Source organism: Netta rufina (genome assembly GCF_964035555.1).
Source record: "Netta rufina genome assembly, chromosome: Z".
NCBI classification, from domain to species: domain Eukaryota; kingdom Metazoa; phylum Chordata; class Aves; order Anseriformes; family Anatidae; genus Netta; species Netta rufina.
Window position 1 is genome coordinate 51,455,207 of NC_140126.1, and position 22,201 is coordinate 51,477,407.

Below are 22,201 nucleotides of genomic sequence, written 5' to 3' on the forward strand. Positions count from 1 at the left end.
TTGAATTAGCACAGCAACAGAATGAATAATTTTTCTTTTTTGCACCAAAGAAATTATGGCTTGTAAATTACAAATATTATGTATACTGGCAAGTACTTACTTCAGTGAAAGAGAATAGTCATGCTTGCTTGTTTGACTGTTTCGTACAAGGTAGCTACACTCTTTACATAGACGTAACAGGTTTTCTGCATCTGTCCGACTGATTGCTCCATGATACCATCTAGGAAAAAAGAAGATATTAATACACATTTTCCAACTCATACTGCTTTCACTACTTTGTTTTTAAGGTATGAATAATGGTTAATACCACACGGACATCTTTAAGATCTAATACATTAGATAAAAAGCATGTTGTTTGCCTTATCTGAGGTTAACATTTCCACTTGGCCTCTCAGATGAAAGAAAAAAATCAGATTAGGACAGCATGTGACAGAACTGGTGTACATACTTTTGTAAGAAATTTGCACCCAGAGCAGCAAGTTATGACCTTTATCTTGCAAGCAGGAGATCCACAATACACATTTACTTGATTTTAGTCCTTCGACATATCAGTATTTCAATTTATATAGAAAAGAATAAAGAACACAAAAAAAAAGCAAACAAAACCATATCAGAAGAATACAGTTTACAGTGAAAAATATCACTTAAAAAAACATTGAGAAAGGAGGAAATTGATAAGAATGTCTGTTTAATCAACATGAAGATTAACAAAGACTTGTTCTAAACCTGGTTATGACAACTTTGAGTGCTTTCAGTAAATCCTTGCAGAATCTGCATAGTAGATGTGGTCCTTGTATGCAGGGAAGAAAGGGAATGGGGAAAGGAGAGATGTGTCCTCTACTAAACTGACCAATGCAAATAAACTTCTCAGTATGTGCTTTTTTGTATTGGCATTCAAAATGCTTTGACCCTTTCCCCAGCCATGTAATGTGCCTGGCCCTGCACAGGGTCAATCACATCTCTGAGGGAGATCTCCCCCTTCCTGCAACTGGAAAATGCACTTTGAAGCACGATATGACACTGTCTAAGCAGGATAATGCATGCCACAGAAATGCTCTTTGCCTGTCATTACCAGGAACTGACTCGCCATGTGCAAAACAGTTTCCTTCCATTTGTTCTAAATTCATTCATCTGCTTAACGTACTTTAAGAGAAACATTCCAACTAGGAGCAAAGTGAATAAAGAGAGAGGCTCTTTTGACAGAAGTCATGCTTTTGACTATCTTGACCCAATGTCAGCTCCGCTGTCAAAGCTAGTGAATGGGCAAAATGAAAGTTGGTGTTCAGAAGAAAAATTCATCCTGTGCCTGGCTACAGCTGAAGTCTGCATTAGAGAAAGCTACAAGGAGGGTTTTACTATTGTATATTCAAGACAGACTTGAAAGGGAGACCCTGACAGCTCTATCACATTACAAGTAACACTGACACACAGATGTAGATGTTTTCAGGCAACATTGCCTCTGTACCTCATCAGTTACTTACTGCTGAAGAGTATTTCTCGACAAGCAATTTAAAGACTAGGTTAAGGACTAGGCAGTCTTCTGAATGTGAAGAAGAATATGAATACTAAGAGTCAATCAGAAAATGTATTTGAGAGACCCTAAAATCTATTCCTATTGTTTATAAATCATTCTTATTTGTTTTCTTCCTAAATGGCCAAGTAAAACCAAAAGAAAATACGACCTAGCCCAAATCAGGGAGATAAATGGAGTCTGATATTCAGAGAGAAGTACTTCATACATTCTTTGGGCCTGGTGATCCCCGGTTGGCACAGAGGTTCATGGAAAAAGAATGCAGAGTTGGTTCCAGGAAACAAAGCCAGCTTTCAAAACAGTCAGAAGAAAAACAGCAAAGTATGAAGACAACTGATGGGAGAACATCTGATTCAGAAACAATGCCTGGAAGCTGTTCTGGCTACAGCTGAGAGTAAACAGCAGTATCGAGAAGTGTAATTGCTTGTGAATCATATGCTCATGTAAATGGGACATTCGGCTTGCTCCTGTTCCAGCTAACTGAGATAAGCATGGTGCTACAATCAGTTTAAAGTTCCTGGCTAATTTGCAGTTTCAACTGTACTGGGGCTGTTTGCCTTGGGTGTGTCTATTTTTTAAATGTCAACATATAGGTATTTGTTCAGAAAGTTCAAAGATTCAAATGTGAATTATGTGATCGCAGAACTGTGAAATAACAACTTGTAAAACACACCAGTGCAAAAGCATGGGACATGACAGCCTGAAGACAAACATATCTTTTAAGATATCCCAGAAAGCACAGGCACACAATACAAAACTAGAAGCAAAATTGAAACGTAATCACACACTTTCCAAGACTAATTGAAAGCATCCTGATGGTGTTTTACTGATGTTCTTCCTGACATCTCTTGCTTTGCTTATGATCAGATTTCAGATGCTATGGGGTCATAGCTCCACTGCAAACAGGACAGCTGTATCAGTTATGCAGTAGGTGTGATCAGTTATTACAGCTCACAGGATGCACAGCACTACTCCATTTCTGAATTGGTCAGAGCAAAACAGGAAGTCACCAGACCTTGCATACAAAGCAGGGAGGGATTCACTTTCAATAGAACATACAAAACGGCAGAGCACACTTTCCTTTTTTTCACTGTTACGTGGAGGAAGCAGAACAAATTCATTCAATTCCCCTGTGTCCATGAGTTACTCAGTTTATGGTTACAGACTCCTTAATCACAAGCAACTAGGAGTAATTTGACATATTACACATTGGAATTTCTGCCTGTTTGGGAAGCTTCCGACGTATTAGAAATTCACCTGTTAATTTGCACGCTACTTTTCATGTAGATCCTCTCTACAAAAAAAGAGATTCCATTCTTATACAGAAAAGATGGCACGGAGCCATGAAGAAATCTCATACTATTAAAAAAATCAAGCATTTTGAACTATTACGAATAATCAAAGGTACAATAAATCCACTCATTAATTTTCTGATCAGTTACTGTTAACTGGACATTCATTTCAGTTTTGATCCTACAAAATGAAGAATTAAAAATAATATTGTGACTACCACTTGAATAATTAGAGGAAACAAAACCAACTCTGCAGTCTCCACTTCTAAGTTGCAGTTACCCTATAACAGATCTACACAACAATCCATTTATGAGTCAAAAGTTAATTAACAGATGCTTAACTTTCCATAGTGGCTTAAATGTATTTTTGGGGGGTTATGGTGGTCTGGAACTATTCAAGTCTGAGGGCCAAATTTTGCAGTCTAGTGTATAGCCTTTAGTTATTTATCTGTAGTATCAGCAAGTGATTTCACAATATTGGTCACTATTTCCTGTGTTGCACACAAGTCTGCCCTTTGTCAATGAGCAGGTGCCTCAAAGGCTGAGGTTGAGTAGGTGTAACATGATACCACGTGGAAGATAATCTCTTTTTCAAGCTTAAGGTTCCAAATACTGCATGTAAAAATAGTACATCAAAGGAAAAAGAACTTCAGGAAACACCTTCTCTCAGACTCAACTGACAGGGGATTCTCTCCGACCAAGGATTTGAAGTGCAAAAGGATTCAGCACTGATCTTACCAATACCAGTACCATTCAGAGATGAAGTATTCTGACGGAGAACACCCTAACACCCATGTTAAATTACGTCCTCTCTCTCCTTTGAGTATAAATTCTCCACCAAACTTAGAATGACAGTGTCTAGAGTGGGACTGTCTTGAGGATTAAAGACAAGTCCCTGACTTCACTGTGTGAATCTGCTGGATGACTCAGTGCTCACAAGTATCAATGTACCCTCTGTAAATTGTTCCACACAAAGATTTTTCTTTGTTTTTGGCCCCCTTTCTGAGGCTGCACATCCAGTATGATACAGGACAGTGGGTCACTCCACCACACAAGCCAGTCTGTCCAAACACCTCATAGAAGGGTAAAAATGAAGCAGGACAGAAGCCACCCTTGTGGATAAGAGATATGGAATATTCCACAGAATTTCTCCAGAACTCGAGTTTGGAGCTGACAAAGCTGATTCTAAATACCATCCTCAGCTTTGACAACACAGGATAGAAATAACACTCTTTTTGTAAAGTTTTGTAACTGGTCTCATCAGGCTCTCACTAGAGCAGTATTACAGCGAAATACAAGGCATGTCTGAGATACTAGAAAGATGATATGCAGCCATAAAGACACAGAATTCATGCAGCTTTAAAGTACATTTTGGATGTATGTGATACATACCGCCTTTCCCTAACGCAAGGTAATCAACATGGTTATAAGTGAAATAACTGCATGTGATTTAGCAGACAAAATTCACTGTTCCTGAGATGAGAGGTTCCTATTTATATTGTCCCCCAAAAAAGTTATTTACAGTTTGTAGAATTAATGAGGATAGTTTTAAGTGTGCAGTAATGCAGGGGATGCAGAGGAAAAGGAGTGGGACAGCAGGATCTAGGACATCTGCTGCTCTTGTAAGTGGGGAGGCAAAGAGCTAGAAAGCAATTGCTGTGCTTACTTACATCTGCTTTTCCAGTGGAACAGTTGGATCTATTCTCTCTCCCAGGATCCCACAAAATTCTGGGCTGCCATGTCTGATGGGTTTAAAGCCTCTTCCAGGTGCTCTTAAATGCCTGCGCTGGTCATTTGAGGGAGAAGGAGATGCTTGTCGTTTCTCACTTCCATTAAATTGGGCTGCAAGATACACAATAATTACCTCTCTAGGCAAGGTTAATAAGGACCAACATAGCTGTAGCATTTAGAGAAGCTTCATACTTCCCAGGGAGAATAAACATGCATCCACCAACATTAAGATACAGTGGTTTACCTACCAAGTTAGATGCATCGTCTAAAGTGTTTCTAACTATGCAAAATACAGCCCTAAAACTCTTGCCTTTCCATCGACAAAATCCATACCCTTCCAAATCCTGTTAAAATAACCCATGCTTATATTAACAATTGGTGTTTTCTTCTGCAAGAGATGATGCTGTTGAACTACCCCTTGCAGTAATGAAGATAGGCTGTGGTGGTTTTAGTCAGGTAGGCAGCTGAGCTCCACCAAAACTGCTCTTTCATTCCCCTACCTCAAAGAAAAAGGGGGAGAAAATACGATACAAAGAGCTCAAGGGTTGAGATAATGACAGGTAAATCACTCAAGAATTACTGTGATGAGCAAAACAGAGTCAGAGAAGGGAAATTAGTAACATTATTTCCTTTTACTAGCAAGCTAAAGAAGTGAGAAACAGGAAAGAAATTTAAAACACCTTCCCCCCATCCACACTCTTCTGCCTTCTCTCTCTGAGCGGTGCAGGGGAACGGGAGAATGGGGGCTGTGGTCAGTCTGTAGCACTTCATCTCCACCACTCCTTCTCGGTCCCTCTCTGCCCCTGCTCCACGTGGGCTGCTCTCCACGGGCTGCAGCTCCAGCCCGGGGCCTGCCCCTGTGGGGGCTCTCCATGGGCCGCAGCCTCCTCCAGGCCACATCCACCTGCTCCACCGGGGGCTCCTCCACCCATGGGGGGGCTGCAGCGTGGAGATCTGCTCCATGTGGGACCCATGGGCTGCAGGGGGACAGCCTGCTCCACCAGGGGCCTCTCCCTGCACAGCCCGCAGGGGAACTGCTGCTGCCTGCCTGCAGCACCTCCTGCCCTCCTCCTGAACTCCCCTGGGGGCTTCAGGGCTGCTTCTCTCACGCTTTCACAATTCTATCTCCCAGCTGCTCTAGCACAGCAGTCTTTTCCCTTCCATAACTCCGCTCTCCCAGAGGCCCACCCAGCATCACTCCCTGGCTCAGCTCTGGCCATCAGCAAGTCCCTTTTGGAGCTATCTGGAACTGGCTCTGCTCTGACACGGGGCAGCTGCTGGGCTCTGCTCACAGAGGCCACCCCTACAGCCTGCTGCCACCAAAGCCTTGCCACATAAACCCACAACACAAGCTTTCAGTCACCTTCTACAATGAAGCCAACAAGCAAGTGAGAACATTGCAAACCCAGCTTGCCTCAGCTTACATGGATCATCTGAACAGCAATCTCAGTGTACTTCCAGACAGGTAACACCCATCTACCCACATCAGAAATGCTGGCAAACAGTGATCAATTAAAAATGTTTCTACTTATATAACGCAACCACAAGGCTTTTGTCTTGAAAGGCTAGAGTACAAAGTGATGAAAAGGGCAAAGCACACTTTTAAAGTTTTCTCTCACAAACTCTGTGATGCCAAGGAAAGCGATATGGCTTGTTAACAAAGCCATATACTAACGAGGTCTGCATCCTCATTCCTATAAAAACCACACTTACAGACTCTACGTATCTATAACTTCAAAGAATTAAAGAATTGAATCCTGACAGAAGCAGTGAAAGGAGCTATCCACATCATCTTCCATATTCACTCACTGCCCTCTGAGGTTTGCTTCTTCATCATGGAGCAACAAACACTCCCAGCTGTGGATGGATTATTGCTGCTAAGGTCATCTAGTGGGGAACAGGCTGAACAAACCTCCCTGTATCAGGAAGCTCAGTAAGCAAATATCACAGTGCACACACATAGCAGTCAGCTCCTGCATGAATTTGAACAGCAGCGTTACAGAAAAATGTTGCAAAAACAATTACAGGGAATCCCTACTAAAGCAGGTAGATCACACGCATTCAAACCTCGACTTGTAACAACACAGCCAGTTAGGCATGTGACTGGCAGTGCTTACTGCTTTAAAGCAACTGTACAACAGGAAGGAGCTGTAATCTTCAAAAAGATTATGCATACAGAATAGAGATGTGTCGGACAAGGAAAATATTCTACAGCACTTTGTTTTGGCTGTTTTTACAAGCTCTCCTCATGACTTAGAACACTTCCAAATTGCTCCTCTTCTCAGAGGCAAAGTAGGCAGGCAGCAATTATTACCAAAATTGGGCAAATGTATTAAATCACATTCTGAAGTATACATGGCAGAAGTATGGTTACATTTTAAAATGCAAATTCATATTGAGCTTTCATTATCCAGTAATGAGGCTGATTAGCATAACAAGGAGAAACATTGCATGTGTGTACTTGCAAGTGACACATATGAACAGCATAGTGGTTTCAACTGTAAGAAAAACACCTGGATACTGTAATTTGGGAACTCTGAATACTTGTGAAGTTAATGTTGTCTGCTACTGACTGAGCAACATCTTTCAGACACCAAAAAAAAACATTTCACAAAACAAATGTGAAACTCAGTTCTTACAGTAAACAGTGATATCTTTATGACATGGTGAGGGTTGGAAATAGGATCTGTTCTACAAAAATAGCACAAAGTTACATTTCAAATGCTTTTGAATGTTTTGTTTGTCTGAAAAGCTGAGACACGTCTCTTGGCTCCTGCTCTATTTCTTTTTTTGTGAACTAAATTGGCAGGAAGAAGCAGCCTGAAAGGGATATCCAGGCAGACAAAACTGGCAAGTATGCTATCTAGTCAGGCACTGGCCCATGTGATGCTGTTATAAGGATGGATTTTTAGGGTACTATAAATCCGCTCTTGACCAAAGATGTAGTACATACAGTGAAGGTTCAGAAGTTCAACTCCATGCAGTTGAGAGTGGAAAGTTTCTTATTGCCATGGTATTTCTGTTTATGCTGCTGTTTCTGTTTTGGAACCGACTGCATCCCTGACTCTTCCTCGTTCTCCTCTCCTGCCCTGTAGCTGGTGGCTTTCCCCACTGGGGTGGCATGCCAGAACGACCCTGCTTCCCTAGTCCCTAGTCCCTAGTGCCCTGGGCACCATCCTTCTGTGCATCAGCAGCTGCACACAGCATAGGTGGCCAAGTCCAGAACCTGGAGATCCTCCCTCAAGGGCTCTGTGAGCAACACTGAGTAGTAAAAGCTACTAGCGGATGGCCCTCTTTGTACTAGAGGAGCACTGATTTTCTTAAGTGATAACTGAAATTGGTTGTGCAGATTTCACATGCATTTCCTTTACCCAAAGGTTTGCTATGCCCACCAGGAAATGCCTGCTCTCTCTCACACCCCAAGCAGGAGCCAGGGTCAGCTTGAAGTTCCCAAACGGACTCTCTTTTTTGCTATCTCCTTTTCCAGACAGACTTATGTACCAGAAAGTTACCTTGTTCCTGTTATTTTGCCAAATTCAGCTCCTCTGGGCAAACTGGTTTGCCCAGCTCAGCAGGAGGTCTAACAAGACCTGCCCACATCTCATAAAAACCTTCAAAAATGCATTTCAGCTTCAGCCATTATTTCCTTCCTGCTTTCTTCTTTGTACAGCCTCCAACGAAACAAAGCCAAACCTGTTTGTGAAACAACTCAAAACTTCAGACAGGCAAGATGCTGCACTCCAATACAAAGAAACACATCTTTCAGCACTGCAATGAACAGCTGAAGTCCCCGAGGAAGGCTATACATAGCCTGCTCCGCAAGCATCTGCACGACACCAGAACCAGCCAGCGCTTGGGAGCTGCAGCAAACACATGCTCTCCCTCAGACCGAGCAGACTTCAGTTTGTGCACCCTTTTGGTCTGGCACATCTCGGACTCCAGGCTGGAGACAGACAGCTTCTATGCATACTTCACCAATAAATCTTGAAACCATGGCAGAGGTACAAAAGTTTTCCTTAAAAGACTTGCATGAGTATTGACTCCATGATAATTCTACAGTTTCTTGCCATTTTGGCTTGTTTCCTAAGTCTATCACCTAACAAATCAAAAACGTTTGCTGCATAAAGCTGATTGTGTCTGCACTTCACATCACAGATGCATACTGTTCCCTGTGGATGAACCTCTAAAATAGGAAAGTTTTAGCAGGAGGTGGCTTCAGTTGTGAACCTGTAATTTCTAATAACACTTAGACAATGTTGTGATCTTCAGAGAAATCCACCTCACTCAAGAAGCGAGCAAAACCCACACAGCTTAACTAGCTACATTACAGAACCACAGTACACATGAAAGTCAGGAAAGCACTTCAAATATCTCAGCAGAGGGTCAGTACTTCTCCACTGCAAACATGTCATTGTTTCCAACTTCGGAGTTGAATCTCTTCTTCCCTTATTTTAAATATTTATAATTCCAAGCAAGTAAAAGTATAGGAGAGAACCGGTTAGACAGCAGCTTGAATCTATGCTTGCAGCCAGTCCTGATGCGTTGCTTTGTAGCAAATAACCAGGTACCTAAGACATACTCAGTTATAATGAATGACACACCCCATCGCAGAAATCTAATTCATCTAAAAATGTTTACTCTCTCAGCACTGTAAAACAGAACTTTGCATGCTGATGTGAGCCCATAAGGAATTCAACCATATCATAATGCTTTTTAATTAAATTTCCTTTTAGTCTGTTAATTTTGTAAAGCAATGTGTGCTTTCATAAAAGTTAACTACGTAATGCCTTAGAAGAATATTTACACACAGGCCAATCATAAAATCTAATATTGGGTAGATGGTGTCTCGTTAATCTACACTCAAATATATCCTAATTAAAGACTACCTGATGAAGAAAAAAATTGACAAAGCTAAGATTATTTTTTTTAATCAACACTCTAGACTATTTCAGCATTTACCCACTAAAGATCAAAAAGTTGAGCGTGAAGATGATTAGAGCACTCAAAGACTTCACAACCGCCAAGTGGTGCACAAGAAGGAATGCGGTAGGAACCAATACATTTATTCTCTGGATTTAATTTAAACTCAGCCTTTCCATTTGATATGCACAATGCATGAAGAGTAAGATCTGAGATTTCCATATGCACACACATGACTCTTGGGACAATAACTTTTGAAGCCAGTAACCTCACCTCCGTGGCTGCTGTATTACTACTAATTGAGAAATCTGCAAAGTATGATCTCACCGCAGACAGATGTGCCCTGGTTCCACAGAGTTGTACTGTAAATATTTAGCTTGTATCTCAGCATTGCTAAACAATGAAGTTTCTGTTTTAGGTATTTTGCATACTTTGAAAGAAAAATGACCTCTGGGTAGCACACAGTTACCATCCTTGTGTGGGAAGCTCACAGCAACTCTGACATTATTCTTAGCCTTTGGAATATTATCAAAACTAGTACGTAAAGAAAAACTCAACAAGGTAAAAACTCTGTGCTAGGCTACAACACAGAAAGGAGATGCAGAGAAATAAATAGCCCTAAAGCATTCCTCCTCTAAAGATTTCAGGGTCACATTCAAACATGCGTTCCTTCCCAATATTTTATGCAGTCCAAGGGCTTTATTTACCCTTGTCTTCAAATAAAATATTCTTTGCTCAAAAATAGCTCTCTTCCCAAATTGTCCAAGAACACAGGCAGGAAGGGCAGACCATGCATCCAGCCAAACAGTGAAGAGAATGGAGAAAAATATCTGGAGGGCTCTCAGGTAATGCAGCCAGCCAGAATTAACTGTGTTGTTGCTGTTGAAGAGCTTCTACAAGGAAATCTGTAGTCACTACAGGCATCCCCATGGCACTAACCAAGAGGGCTAAGAAGGATGGGGATAAAGAAAATGAATCACAGCAATTTCCTTCCCTGTGGGCAGAAATGTACACACAGGCACTAGGAAAGGGTGATAGGGAGCTGGTGTCTGAAGGTAGGAGCTGAGAAATCCCAAGGAGATTTAAGAAGGTGACACGATAGGACAAGGTGTTAGATAGGAAAAGGACAAATGAGAGACTAGGCATAGATGCAGATTGGTGGGAGAAAAGGAAGGAAAAGCAGATAAAGATGATACCAGAAGCAAAATAAGAAAGAAAGGCAAGGTGCAAACATGGCAGCAAATGGCAGAGGGCCAGAAACCCTCTGGAATGGAGAACAGAGAAACTCACTGGAAGACAACGCAGAGCAGCTGAAGACCTACTGCAAACTCACTGCTGGTGTCACTCTGCAGCCCCTACTGTGGGCAGCTTGTGGATCCTTCCAGGCAGCAGACACCCTACCTCTAACAGGCTTACTAGGGACCGTGCTGCAGTGTAGCAAGGCTCATCAGCTGTGAGACTGAGGTTGCACATTTGCTTTAGGCACAGACAACGTTACTGCCATCACAGGGACACACAAAAAGACTCAACTGAGCTGTGACAGTGGTACCTGGAACAGAAAAGGAGTCCCAGAGCCTAAACCCAAAGCAGAAGGTTTTAAACACAGGCGACAGGCTGACTTTCAGCATCTGCAAAAGCATCACAGTGGCACTGGACATTTAGTGATACGTGCCTCCTTTGAGTATGGCCCAATTGATGAGCCTATCTTGACACACAGTCGATATCCCAAGCCGTGGCCAGGATCTCCCAGCCAGACAGTCTCCCAGCACAATTCTTGCCAGCATTTTAACTGGCTCAGCAAAGGGGATGAGTCAGCTCAGGCAAGCCCGAACTGAAGCCTGCTTCCAACGTGGCAGGGCTCAGCAGCAGAGCTGTATATCCTACTGGAAGCCACATAAACAGGTTAGGCTTTTGTGCTGGAGTTCGTGCTCTTTGGGGAGAGACATTATATCTGCACAGCGTGCAACAGAACTGGATGGTGGCTTAGATCCAGGCTCCAAAGAACCATTAGCATATACTTAATGGCAATTGACTGAGTCTGGAATCCTATAAAGATTATTAACATCTAACATGCCAAAGCAAACCATGCTGCTACAAAGCAGAAACCAAATTTCCCTAGTCTCTTCTCTTCTATAGGAGCCCAAAAAGAAGACAGGGGATGTTGAGCAGAAGGTTTCTTTTTAAGGCAGCTGCTTCAGGTTCATCCAGGTCCCTTGCTCCCAGCCACATTCTCAGGATGGATAATGCAGACACCAGCTTAGGTTGGAAGCAAACATAAAATGAATTGCAAAACAAAGACAAATGAACGAATGAAGCTGAGGGGTAGAAATCTCTCTTACAACAAGTCCACACTGCTGTACTACACTGTGCTACAAGAGAAACACATTCGTGTCACCCACATCCACCTACCTATTAGGTGATCAAGCCAGGAACACCCAAGAAGGGCAGTGTCACAACAGACTGTTTACAAAACAGTATCCCTGTCGAACTGTGGAGAGAACGCACTCCCAATTTTCCAGTGTGGCAATATCATGGCACGCAGAACTGCCAAATCGCAGAATAATTCAAGTAGAAAGGGATCTTAGGAAGTGTCTAGTCCAACCTTGCCAAGGCAGGGTCTGCTACATGATCAGATAAGATTGCTCAGAGATGTATCCAGTCATCCCTTTTCTCGGGATGAAAACATCTAAAAAGATGAAGACTGCAAAATATCCCTTGGCTGTCCTCACAGAAGGGGAAAAAAACTTCCCTGTATCACATCAGAACTTGGCCTGATACAACTTATGCCTGTTGTCTCTCACCTTCTGATCACACACCAGCTCATCTGTGAAAAGCCTAGCTCTATCATCTGGAAGACCTCCTCAGAGGCGCTGAAAAGCTGCTATTAGATCCCTCCAAAGCTTTCTCTTCTGCAGGCCAAGCAAGCTCAGTCAGGTCTGTCAGCATCTCCTCATGTGCTGGATTTTCCTGTCAATTTGGTGCCTGTCTGCTGAAATCAACATTTATTAGCATCCTTCTGGCATCAGAATACTGGACACAACACTGGACACAACATTCCATGTTTTTTCCCAAAAATATAAAGGAAAACTTTGCTTGGCTATTCTCCTTTTTACAAAGGCCAGGATGCTGCTGTCCTTCATCACTACCAGGGAGCACTGCCAGCCACGTTTACTCCGCTTTCCCTCAGGACTCCTAGGCCCTTTCCACTGAAGCTGTAACCTGCCAGCCTCGGTCTATCTCATCACAAGGAGTTAGTCTGCTCCAGGTGCAGGTCTTTGAATTTGTCCTGGATGGATTTCACAAGCTCGTTGCCAGCCCTTTTCTCCAGCCTGTCCCATACGCTCTGCACGGCAGCTCTTCACCCCTCCACTTGACATCATTCCAAACCTGATGACGTGCATTCCCTCTCCTCCTCCAGATTATACTGATAAAGATGTTGAACAGGAAGGGTTCCAGAACTGGTCCCATGTGGAATCACACCTGTAAACTGATTCCAGGAAGAGCATGAATCACTAAGCACTACCCTTTGAGTTCAGTGATCCTGGCATTTTTTCCACTCATCTAGCAGTCCGCCCATCTAAGCTACAGCATTTCAAACCACAAAACAAGGATGCCACAGCACAACACGTTGAAGGCTGAACTCAATGCAGATGACACCTACCGCTCTCTTTCCATCAAGGGATCAAGTAGTTTCAATACAGAAATCAAACAGGCTTGTCAAGCAGGATTTACCCACGGTAAATCCACACTGACCGCTCCTACACATTGCTCTCAGTACTCTTCCATGATTCCTGAGCCACATATCTTGTCTTTTCTCACACCCACAGTCCTCACCACATACAGCTCTTCCTCCCAAGCCTTCTTGGGAAGCCAAGCTGACCCCTAAAAAGGCAGGGAAACAACCCTGCTCCTAGACAGCTTTTAACAGGAACATATAATTGAGGGGGAAATCATAAAGCATGTATGACTAGCATCCCATAGGAGCTTCCTGGAACACGGTCAAACCATGACTTGGCCAGGCTTTGCTGTAAACACTGAAGCTCTACCAATAAAAGAAGCCCTTGGCCTCTAGAATCACCTCATCAGTGAACGAAGCCCCCTAGCCATTTCTGAGAAGCAGCATCAGGGACTAAGAAGAAGAAAATAACCAACACCAAGCACAGATATTTGCAGGGAGAGCTAGTAGTTTTGTGTGAGGTCTCCCTGACTGACAAGTTCTTATGTGGGAGAAACTCAGCCATACAAAAGTATCGATCTGAAAACAAGTTCTACACATCCACAGGAATGCTCACGATTGGAATGAAAATGACAAGTGACAAACACCAAGAAACATCACTGAGGAGAAGCGTGTTACCACATGCTGCTTTTCATCCTGCCCCTTTAAGAAGTGGCCCATAAGTTAAGGACCTTGCAAAGCATCACTCTCATCATAGATCCACTCAACAATAAACACTATCTGCATCATACTCATTAAAATAGGGGTGAGATTAAGGGGTGATAGAAACAGGGGGTTTAGTAACATGAACCAAGCACTGAGATGGTTGACAACAGCTCACCTGAAGCAGCAAATCAGTAAGTGCAACGTTCCACAATTCTGCAGCAGGTAAGGACTTGAGACTACCCACAAACGTTTTTGACAGATTTCTCCCCAGCCCCCATTGTCCCCACCCCTCACCCTTCAGAAGTGCAGAAACACTTGACTTCTCCGAAAGGCAGACATATACACTGTGAAAGAGAGAATTTTCTGGTCAGAATCTAGGATTCCTACCTGCCAGAGCTGGGATGGTGACTTTATTCCACTCCCATGGCTGATCATACTCATCTGCAGGCCTGTCATCATCCTGTGGCAATTTGCTTTCTCGTAAACGCTGACTCACCACACTTTCAGAATCAGATTCCACACCACTGCCTTCTGGTTCATAGGGCGTGTCATAGAGCTGCATGTTTTTCTGATGGGACTTCGTGCCTTCCTGCTTCTGAAACTCTGTTATCAAGAAAGAAAATTGCATCAGTATCACTACCAAATATGCCTTATCACAGTTAATAATTTTAGAGCATTCAAGTTCCATGCACTACTTAATTTCTGCGTAACTGCACAGATGGCAAGCTGCTACAAGACTTCTAAATTCTACTTCTGCATTTGGTTAACTGTCTGCAAGCAGAAGTTTGCTCTAGCTAACAACCATGGCAGAGTCTCATGCCTCCATCAGTACACCCTGGGCAAAGAAAGAGCCAGATTAGAGAAAACACACAATAATTATCAGCCTTGTAAAGCACTCTTACAGTCAACTGTGCAAAAATCCCCAAGAATGCTGAAATTTGTGTATGCAGTTAGGTCTTCTAGAGATCATTCAGAAATACAACTCAGATTCAAATACCAACAAAAATGAATTTCAGAGTGTAATTACAAAAGCTGATTAAAAGTTACCTGAGTTACCTCTAGAGAATGCACAACACCAGCAGAAAATGAGCTGGGACAACAGTGAGAACACTAAATGGAAGCAGTGCTGAATGGACCTTATCTCACCTTGTATTAAGGAACACATATTCCTTTAAATTAACACAGACTTTGTCAAAAAGTAATCAGGTTGAAGCTCAACAGAAGGGAACAGAGCATTGCCATTCTGGTTTCTCTGTTCCCTGGATTTTACAAAGCCTTGACTAGATAAAGCTATGGTCACTCCATCTACGTCTGGGGGCATAGCAGAAGACCTCCAGAAGGCCTTCTCCTTGGCCAGAAGGCCATGGGATTCTGTGAGCTGAAGAGGTGGAAGCAGGGTTGGATGACCCAGGATGAATACAGAGACAGCATCTGATTGCACAAGATCCCAAGTGGCCTTTGGCTTTCCTGTCTGGTGAGGTCAGGAAGAAACTACATCAGTGGCAAAGGGAAGGCTAGGAATAATATGGGTCCATGGCTAAGTGTGTCAGGGTCCCTGCCCTGCTGACACAAGATAAAGAAACAGCAGAGATACTCAATGGCTTCTTCTCCTCAGTCTTCAGTAATAAGATCAGCTCCAGGAACCCCAGACCCTGAGAACAGATAGAAAGTCTGGACCAAGGGAGACTTAGCCTTGGTGGAAGAGGATCAGAATTGGGGCCTAAGGGAAGATTTAAACAAACTGGACATACACAGTAGAGATACGGTGCATCTCTACTCAGCACTGGTGAGGCCACACCTGTGTCCAGTTCTGGGCTCCCCAGTGAATGAGAGACATGGACACACTGCAGAGAGTCCAACGTGAGGCCACAACGATGATGAAGGAGCTGGAGCACCTCTCCAATGAGAAAAAGCTAAGAGAGTTGGGACTGTTCAGCCTGGAGAAGAGGAATCATAGAAGGGGTCTTATCAGTGTAAAGGAATACCTGTTGGCTGAGAGTGAAGATGGAGCCAAACTCTTCTTGGTAGTGCTCAGTGACAGGACAAGAGGCAGCAGGTAGAAATAAAAATACATTAAATTTCATATCAATGCAACCTTTTTCTTTCCTTTTTTTTTTTTTTTTTAAACTCTGATAGCAGTCAAACACTGAAACAGGTGGCCTAGAGAGGCTGTGGAGTTTCCATTAATGGTGATATTAGACACCCGACTAGACATATTCACAGGCAACCTGTTCTAGCTGACTCTGCTTGAACAGAAAAAAAAGAACCTGAGCAAAAAAAAACCCCAACCAACAAACAAGCATACAACAAAACACCTACAAATGATGCAAAGACTTAGAACAGCTCTCCCCATCAGTGTATTAATCAAAAGGTCATTCACCAATTCCTTTATCAGCAAGAACAGCGTATCAGGGCAATTGTTCCAAACTATCTCAAAAGTACAGTGAAAGATCTACACGAAGTCAATGGCCTTCTTGCTTGGAAAAAAAAAATAAATTAATGCATTACAAGTAAATCTGATGAAACCTACACTAAAGCCAATGATCTAAATACAAGAAGGCAGGTCAGGATGATTCCTAGTTACAAATGATAACCACATCACCACCTTCAAATACAAGGAAAACCTGGGAAAGAGTACCTTAAAGGGTAAGTTATTTGAAAAGACGTGTGCTTTTGACCTGCCAGAAATAAAACAGTCCTTGTTTCAACTACCTTTCTAAGATAATTTTGCTCAATGACATCATGCTGCACTAAGAAAAACTTTCACATTAAGAAAAACACACTGCTGATACTCTCTTGAAATCTCCTGGACATAAGCACTGCATTGCTTCTAAGCCACAAATGTGGCCTGCGCCTGTCTCTCTTTCTGTACTGTGAAGCCAGACAGTGCTATACCAAGAAGAGCATGCTACTGAGGAACAAAGGCATGATTCCACCAAATCAGAGATTTTATATTGATTTTGGAGTGCTAAACACAGTTTATCCACTGGCTTCTGGTGTGTAAGATTATTTTAATACAGGAGCCTATGCTCAACATTTTTCTTTTACCCACAGAAGTAGAACATCAGTCTGCACAGAAAAGATGACCTCCTAATAGAAGGTTGTAACCTACTATTTCATGCCTTGTGGTCAGGGACTACAATTAAAAAACGTCAAATGTTTGATTCTAAAGAAGAAAACTTTCTCTAGAAAAGACCGTAACTTCAGGAAATTGAAGAAGTGGAAGAGAGAGCATACATACACACAGATACACAGGCTGACTGACATACATGGTCTTTTTACAGCTTCCTGTAAATTTGCTTGCAAGTCCATCTTTTATGTTATACATTGGAAGCACATTCGCGCAGAACAGTAAAATTTCTGAAGTTAAATATAAAACAGCTGCTTTCAATAGCAGGCAGCAAAGTTGATACTGTACCACAAACAATATTAGACACTGATAGCTCAGTGCAGACTTGAATATTTAAGAATAAAGTTTCCATGCAACCTCTAACAATGACAGCTCTGAGTACTAAAACAGTCACTGGACTGACCAGGGAGTCCAAAACTGTATTATTTGTACTTTATTTGAAGGCTGACTTTGGGCACGTAAAAGGTCAAGCATATTTTTCCACTGTGAAAACAGCAATGGCAATGAAAAGTACATGAAGAACACAGTGTGGAAGACTTGTATCTGTTAGATATAACAGTTCTCAGTTATATATGTGTTCTCAGTTATATATGTTATATGTAACTGTTCTCAGTTCACATTTTAGTACTTTGAAATCCTGATTTATTAATTTTATCTTTTTATCCTCTTACTGCTGATATTTGGAGTGCTTTTTATGGAATTATGCTCATTGGTTAATTAGGTTGTAGAAAAAGAAGCAACTGAAATTTTGAAAGAGCCAATTTCGCTAGCGGGCTGGAAGACACTCACAAGTAATTCTTATTCTCTCGGATTAGCATTATATAACAGAATCAGGCCCCAGGAGCCTGGACACCTTTATAAAACATAGAACCTGACCAGCAAGGCCCAGAAATTGAGACATCTGGAGGACAAGTTCCTGTGATGGATGATGGCTGAACTTCACGTTTTTCTTCCCAGATGGTGAGCAATTCTGACAAAAATGCACGTACAGAAACCTCGAGCACCACTTGACACACAGATAACCTCACGGCAATCTTTCCAGCTGTAAACTTTTTAATAGTCTTAAGTAACCCACCAGCATTACTCACTGGTGCACTGTATTCCTGAGGCGAGCTTGGAGAGAATTGGGGGATATGTTATCAAGAAAACAGCTATGCAGAAAAGCAAAATAAATTCTGAAGGCAGTGCTACTTGCTTACAGAAACTGTAAAACAAAACGCAGGAGTTCTCCTGCAACAGCTGTGTAAGAAGAAGGTTCCCTGACATTAAGCAGTTGTGAGAAAATTGTTGTTTTCTTGTCTGGTGAGAGGCAGCGAGCTAAAGACTCCGTTGGGCAGGTCTGTAAGTGACGGCAGTAGAACCAGAGGTTCCTGCATCACGGCAGAAACACATCTTGCCTGCCTGCAGCCGATATGCCAAAAGGGAGCCTCCTGTTCAGGCAGATGTGGTAATTGCCCTGCAGCCCTTTATAGACATGTTATGAGGACAGAAGAAGCACTGGCAACCAGAACTCTGGGCTTTGGATACGTCCTCATGTTGGCTAATCCTGGTTCTAGCCTGCAAGAGACAAAGCAGGAAATCGGATGAATCCCCTGATTTTTCCAACCCTGCTCTTCTACAGGAAAAGCTTTTCAACATTTTACACACAAGGATTTCGCAGCATCTGTGACAACATAAGGCACACGAGCTTCTTTAACACTCTGACAGCAAACAGTAATGCCTTCATGCCCCACTGAGAGACTTATAGTGTAATTAGACTGTCCTAACAGACCCGCAGCTGTTTTCTCTGCCACCAAAATCTTATTCTAGTGAGCCAGATCAGACTATGAATGTAACACACTGGAAATGGTATTGCAATCATGCCATACCAGCTTCTGAAAAGCTAGCACTGACACTTTGCAAACCAAATGCAAGGGCTCTGAACAATCTTTGTCCTTGACAGGACTGGGAGCAGGACAGGTGACAGAAAGCTGTTGCTGGGACCCTGCAGAGCACTTGTGGTTACACTCACATCCAGTCACCAGTACAGAGATCACCGCAGAATTTAAGCTCATACTGGTGGATAGAGCTTCGCCCTCTGTCCTAGAGCAGGAGACAAAACACTCTGCAATGCTCCATGCCCCGATCAATAGCTGTCAGCTGAGTGAACGTGCAATGATTTTTCAGCCCTTTACGCACGCACTTGACTTTGATCAGATGCACAGCCATCTGAATTAAACACAGCAGATCGTTCATTCATTTAGAGCACAGAAACATCTAAACACTGTGCTGGGGGAGGACTGTGCAGGACAGAGCTGTTTACAGAACACACATGTAAGACTTTCTGTCCTCAGACTGTGGGTCTCTTGTACATGGTGACACCTCTCCTCCCAAAAGTCAGCATTTGAACAGCTTCAGTCTTAGCAACCTGGATGTAGCTTTCTGCTTACACACAGCAAGAAGGCAGCCTGGCACAACAAACTAAAACCAGCCTGGAGGAATGCCACTGTGATGTTGGTACATTTGTACCACTCAAACCTCCTGGATAACTCCAGCTACAAAAGGTCTTATTAGTACTGAAGCAATTATTTCGGGAAATTACAGATCTTCCTGGAATCGAGTTTCCAAGGCACACAGAAAAATGACACAATTACCAGTGGAAAGGTCTGAATATTTAATTAGAAGCAAGCAAACAACAATACTTTGCTTTGGTCCGCTGTTTGCATCTCAGTCTCCTGCTGTACAAACACAAGGACCTAAATAGTGAGAGCACTCAGCAGCCGGGGAACAGACTAACCTGTATTCATCTGGGATAGTCACAGCACAACTTTCAAAACGTGGATCTGAACATTTCATGCTCAAAAGCTCCAGAGGGCAGCCTGCAAGGTGTTTGGGGGGCTTGCTGTAGCACTCTGGTTTCTATCAACAGCCCTGGGATAACTAGAAGAGCACCACAATTCATAAAAAAAAAAAAGAAAGAGTACCTGAGAACATAACTCAGGAACAAAGCCTACTTGGGGACAATACGTTGTCATATGTTGTTCTTCACCAGGGAACAGCCTTGTTGAGTTGTTTTTGAACCTCTGCCCTCTGCACACACTGCTCTTGCAGCTTGCAGGGGCGAGTAACCTCTGAGCAGGTCAGCGAGCTCTTTGCACCAGCCAGTGACTAGCCGCAGGCGTCAGACAGATGCTAATGCAAAGATCACCTTGACAGAAGAACATTTATTTACTCCCACTGAATCTGTTTCCTTTCCCCCTCCATAAACAGGCCAGCCAACTGCTTGCTTTTTTCCCAAGCCTCCCCGTAAACATTTCTTTTCATGCCTATCTCAGTAAGATCATCTGGAAACACTTCAGAACCGAGGCTGCAGAGTTCCCACCGTGTCAGCGCAACGTCTATTCAAAACAGAAGCTGAGTTTCACCTCTGCTCAAATTTCACCCCAGACCACCAGAACTCAGGTTGCTTTCTGCTCTGCTCCCAGGTCCAGACTGATGTCTGCAGCTGCTGGGCAGCAGGGAGCACCAACGACCCCCCGTTAACTGTGAGGGCTGTTTTGCTTTCGGACTGAAGCAACTGCTTCCCAGTGCTTAAAAATCCCATTTACCCTGCAGGAAAGGCTAGATAGGGAAAGATCTTCCCTCAGTTTTCCTTCTAAACAGAAGCCAAATGACTCAGAAGTGAGCTGTTTTCCAGGGATGAACAAGAGGTGTTTGCTCTCCTGCTGTGGTTTGAAAGCTTGGCGTAATCCCTCGATGTGAAAAGCAATGGCTTGACACAGCTTGCGCCACGACAGAAATCCTCCTGGACTGCAGGTGTGACTCCTTCCCCCAGGGAAAGGCACGTGGAGCTCCTTCACATCCCAGCAGCCCTGACGAAGTATTCTGCGGGTCAGAGCAAGGGCAAGAGGGGAGAAGTCCCAAGTATCAATAAACCAGCAGCAATAAGCATCCATATCCTTCACAGATACTGTGCTCCAAAATAAAACAAGCAAACATACTCTGCTGAAGACAACAGGAGGTATGTGTTCTTCTTTGGGGGATACCCAGGGGAGTGGAGGGACACTGATTTAAAACAAGGCACAGAGGAAGAAAGCCTAAATCCTGGTGGATTGGAAGAGCAGCAGTATCGTTACCTAAGCACATGAAAACTGCCCTTGGATATACAATTATTTTATGGCAGATGCAATGAAATTAAAAATTAAATTTCATCAGTTCCCTGAAGGCAGAAGTTTATTCTACAAACTCTACCGCCACCCCCAAACATCCCATTTTCTGTTAAATGAGCCGTGGTTAAAAATTACATCTGACATCTTAAAATTCAAAATTTCTGCAGACTGCATATTTCAGAGGTGCGTTGCTGCTGCTCAGCCAGCTACTCACTACACATTTATCAGAAAGACCTAAAAGAGGAGAAAGGATGCTCTCTTTATTCGGGGTGGAAGCCCTCTTGGGCACAGAGCATGCAGGCAGAGCACAGCACTGGTATTTCCATGTACAGCTGTGAGCACCGTGGTTATCACTGCCCCGTGACACAAACCACAGTGTCCCCCCCACAGAATGCTCTAAGGCTAGCACAACCAGAATCAATTCTCATTGAAGGACATTTTAATTCCAACGCGGTGGGTATTTTAAACAGGTTAACACTCCCCGGTGTCAGGGCAGAGAGTTGTGCAGCAAACGTGACTGCTGCTTCCTGCAGTTTGATCAGCCTTGCAGCTCACGGCTGCTGCCAGTGCTCACAAGCCCCTTGCCAGCTCTCTTCAGCCACACCGTCCTATCCCTTGACAGGAATCACCTTGAGAGGTGCGGGGAGTGGAAGGAGAACCCATTCATAACGCAGCTGCAGCTCAGTGCCTTCACACAAGAGAGATATTGTCTTGAATCTCATCAATAAGCAGACTTGGACAGGCAAATAGCTTACTCAAAAGCATGGAACAAGGCAAGCACTGAGCAACATGCGTTTTAGTGGGCATAAATATGTATCTACGCTCAAGGAGATATTGCAACATATATATATTATAGATATAGATATATCCAAATGTGAGCAAAAGTGAGCTGTTTTTTTTTTTTAATCAAGAAAAAAATATGTAAATTGTTCCCAATATTTGGAGGTTTAAGAAAACTCCTTTGTCCAGATGTCACTAACTTTTAAACTTGGCTTTACCTGGGAAAAAGCGCGAAGTGGATGGAGGCCTCCCTGCAGACCTAACTGACCAGTGATAGAGGGGGGACGA

The 22,201-nt window shown here is 43.1% G+C and overlaps 1 protein-coding gene across 1 annotated transcript in view; it reads right to left on the minus strand.

Moving 5' to 3' along the window:
* The window catches only part of LOC311220969 (SH2 domain-containing adapter protein B-like), a 75,275-nt gene that overhangs the window by 19,667 nt on the left and 33,407 nt on the right, over positions 1–22,201 (minus strand). The window contains 3 exon segments of the mRNA XM_084304670.1: positions 101–220; positions 4,494–4,665; positions 14,243–14,458. Of these exon segments, the coding sequence (XP_084160796.1) occupies positions 101–220; positions 4,494–4,665; positions 14,243–14,458 (508 nt within the window).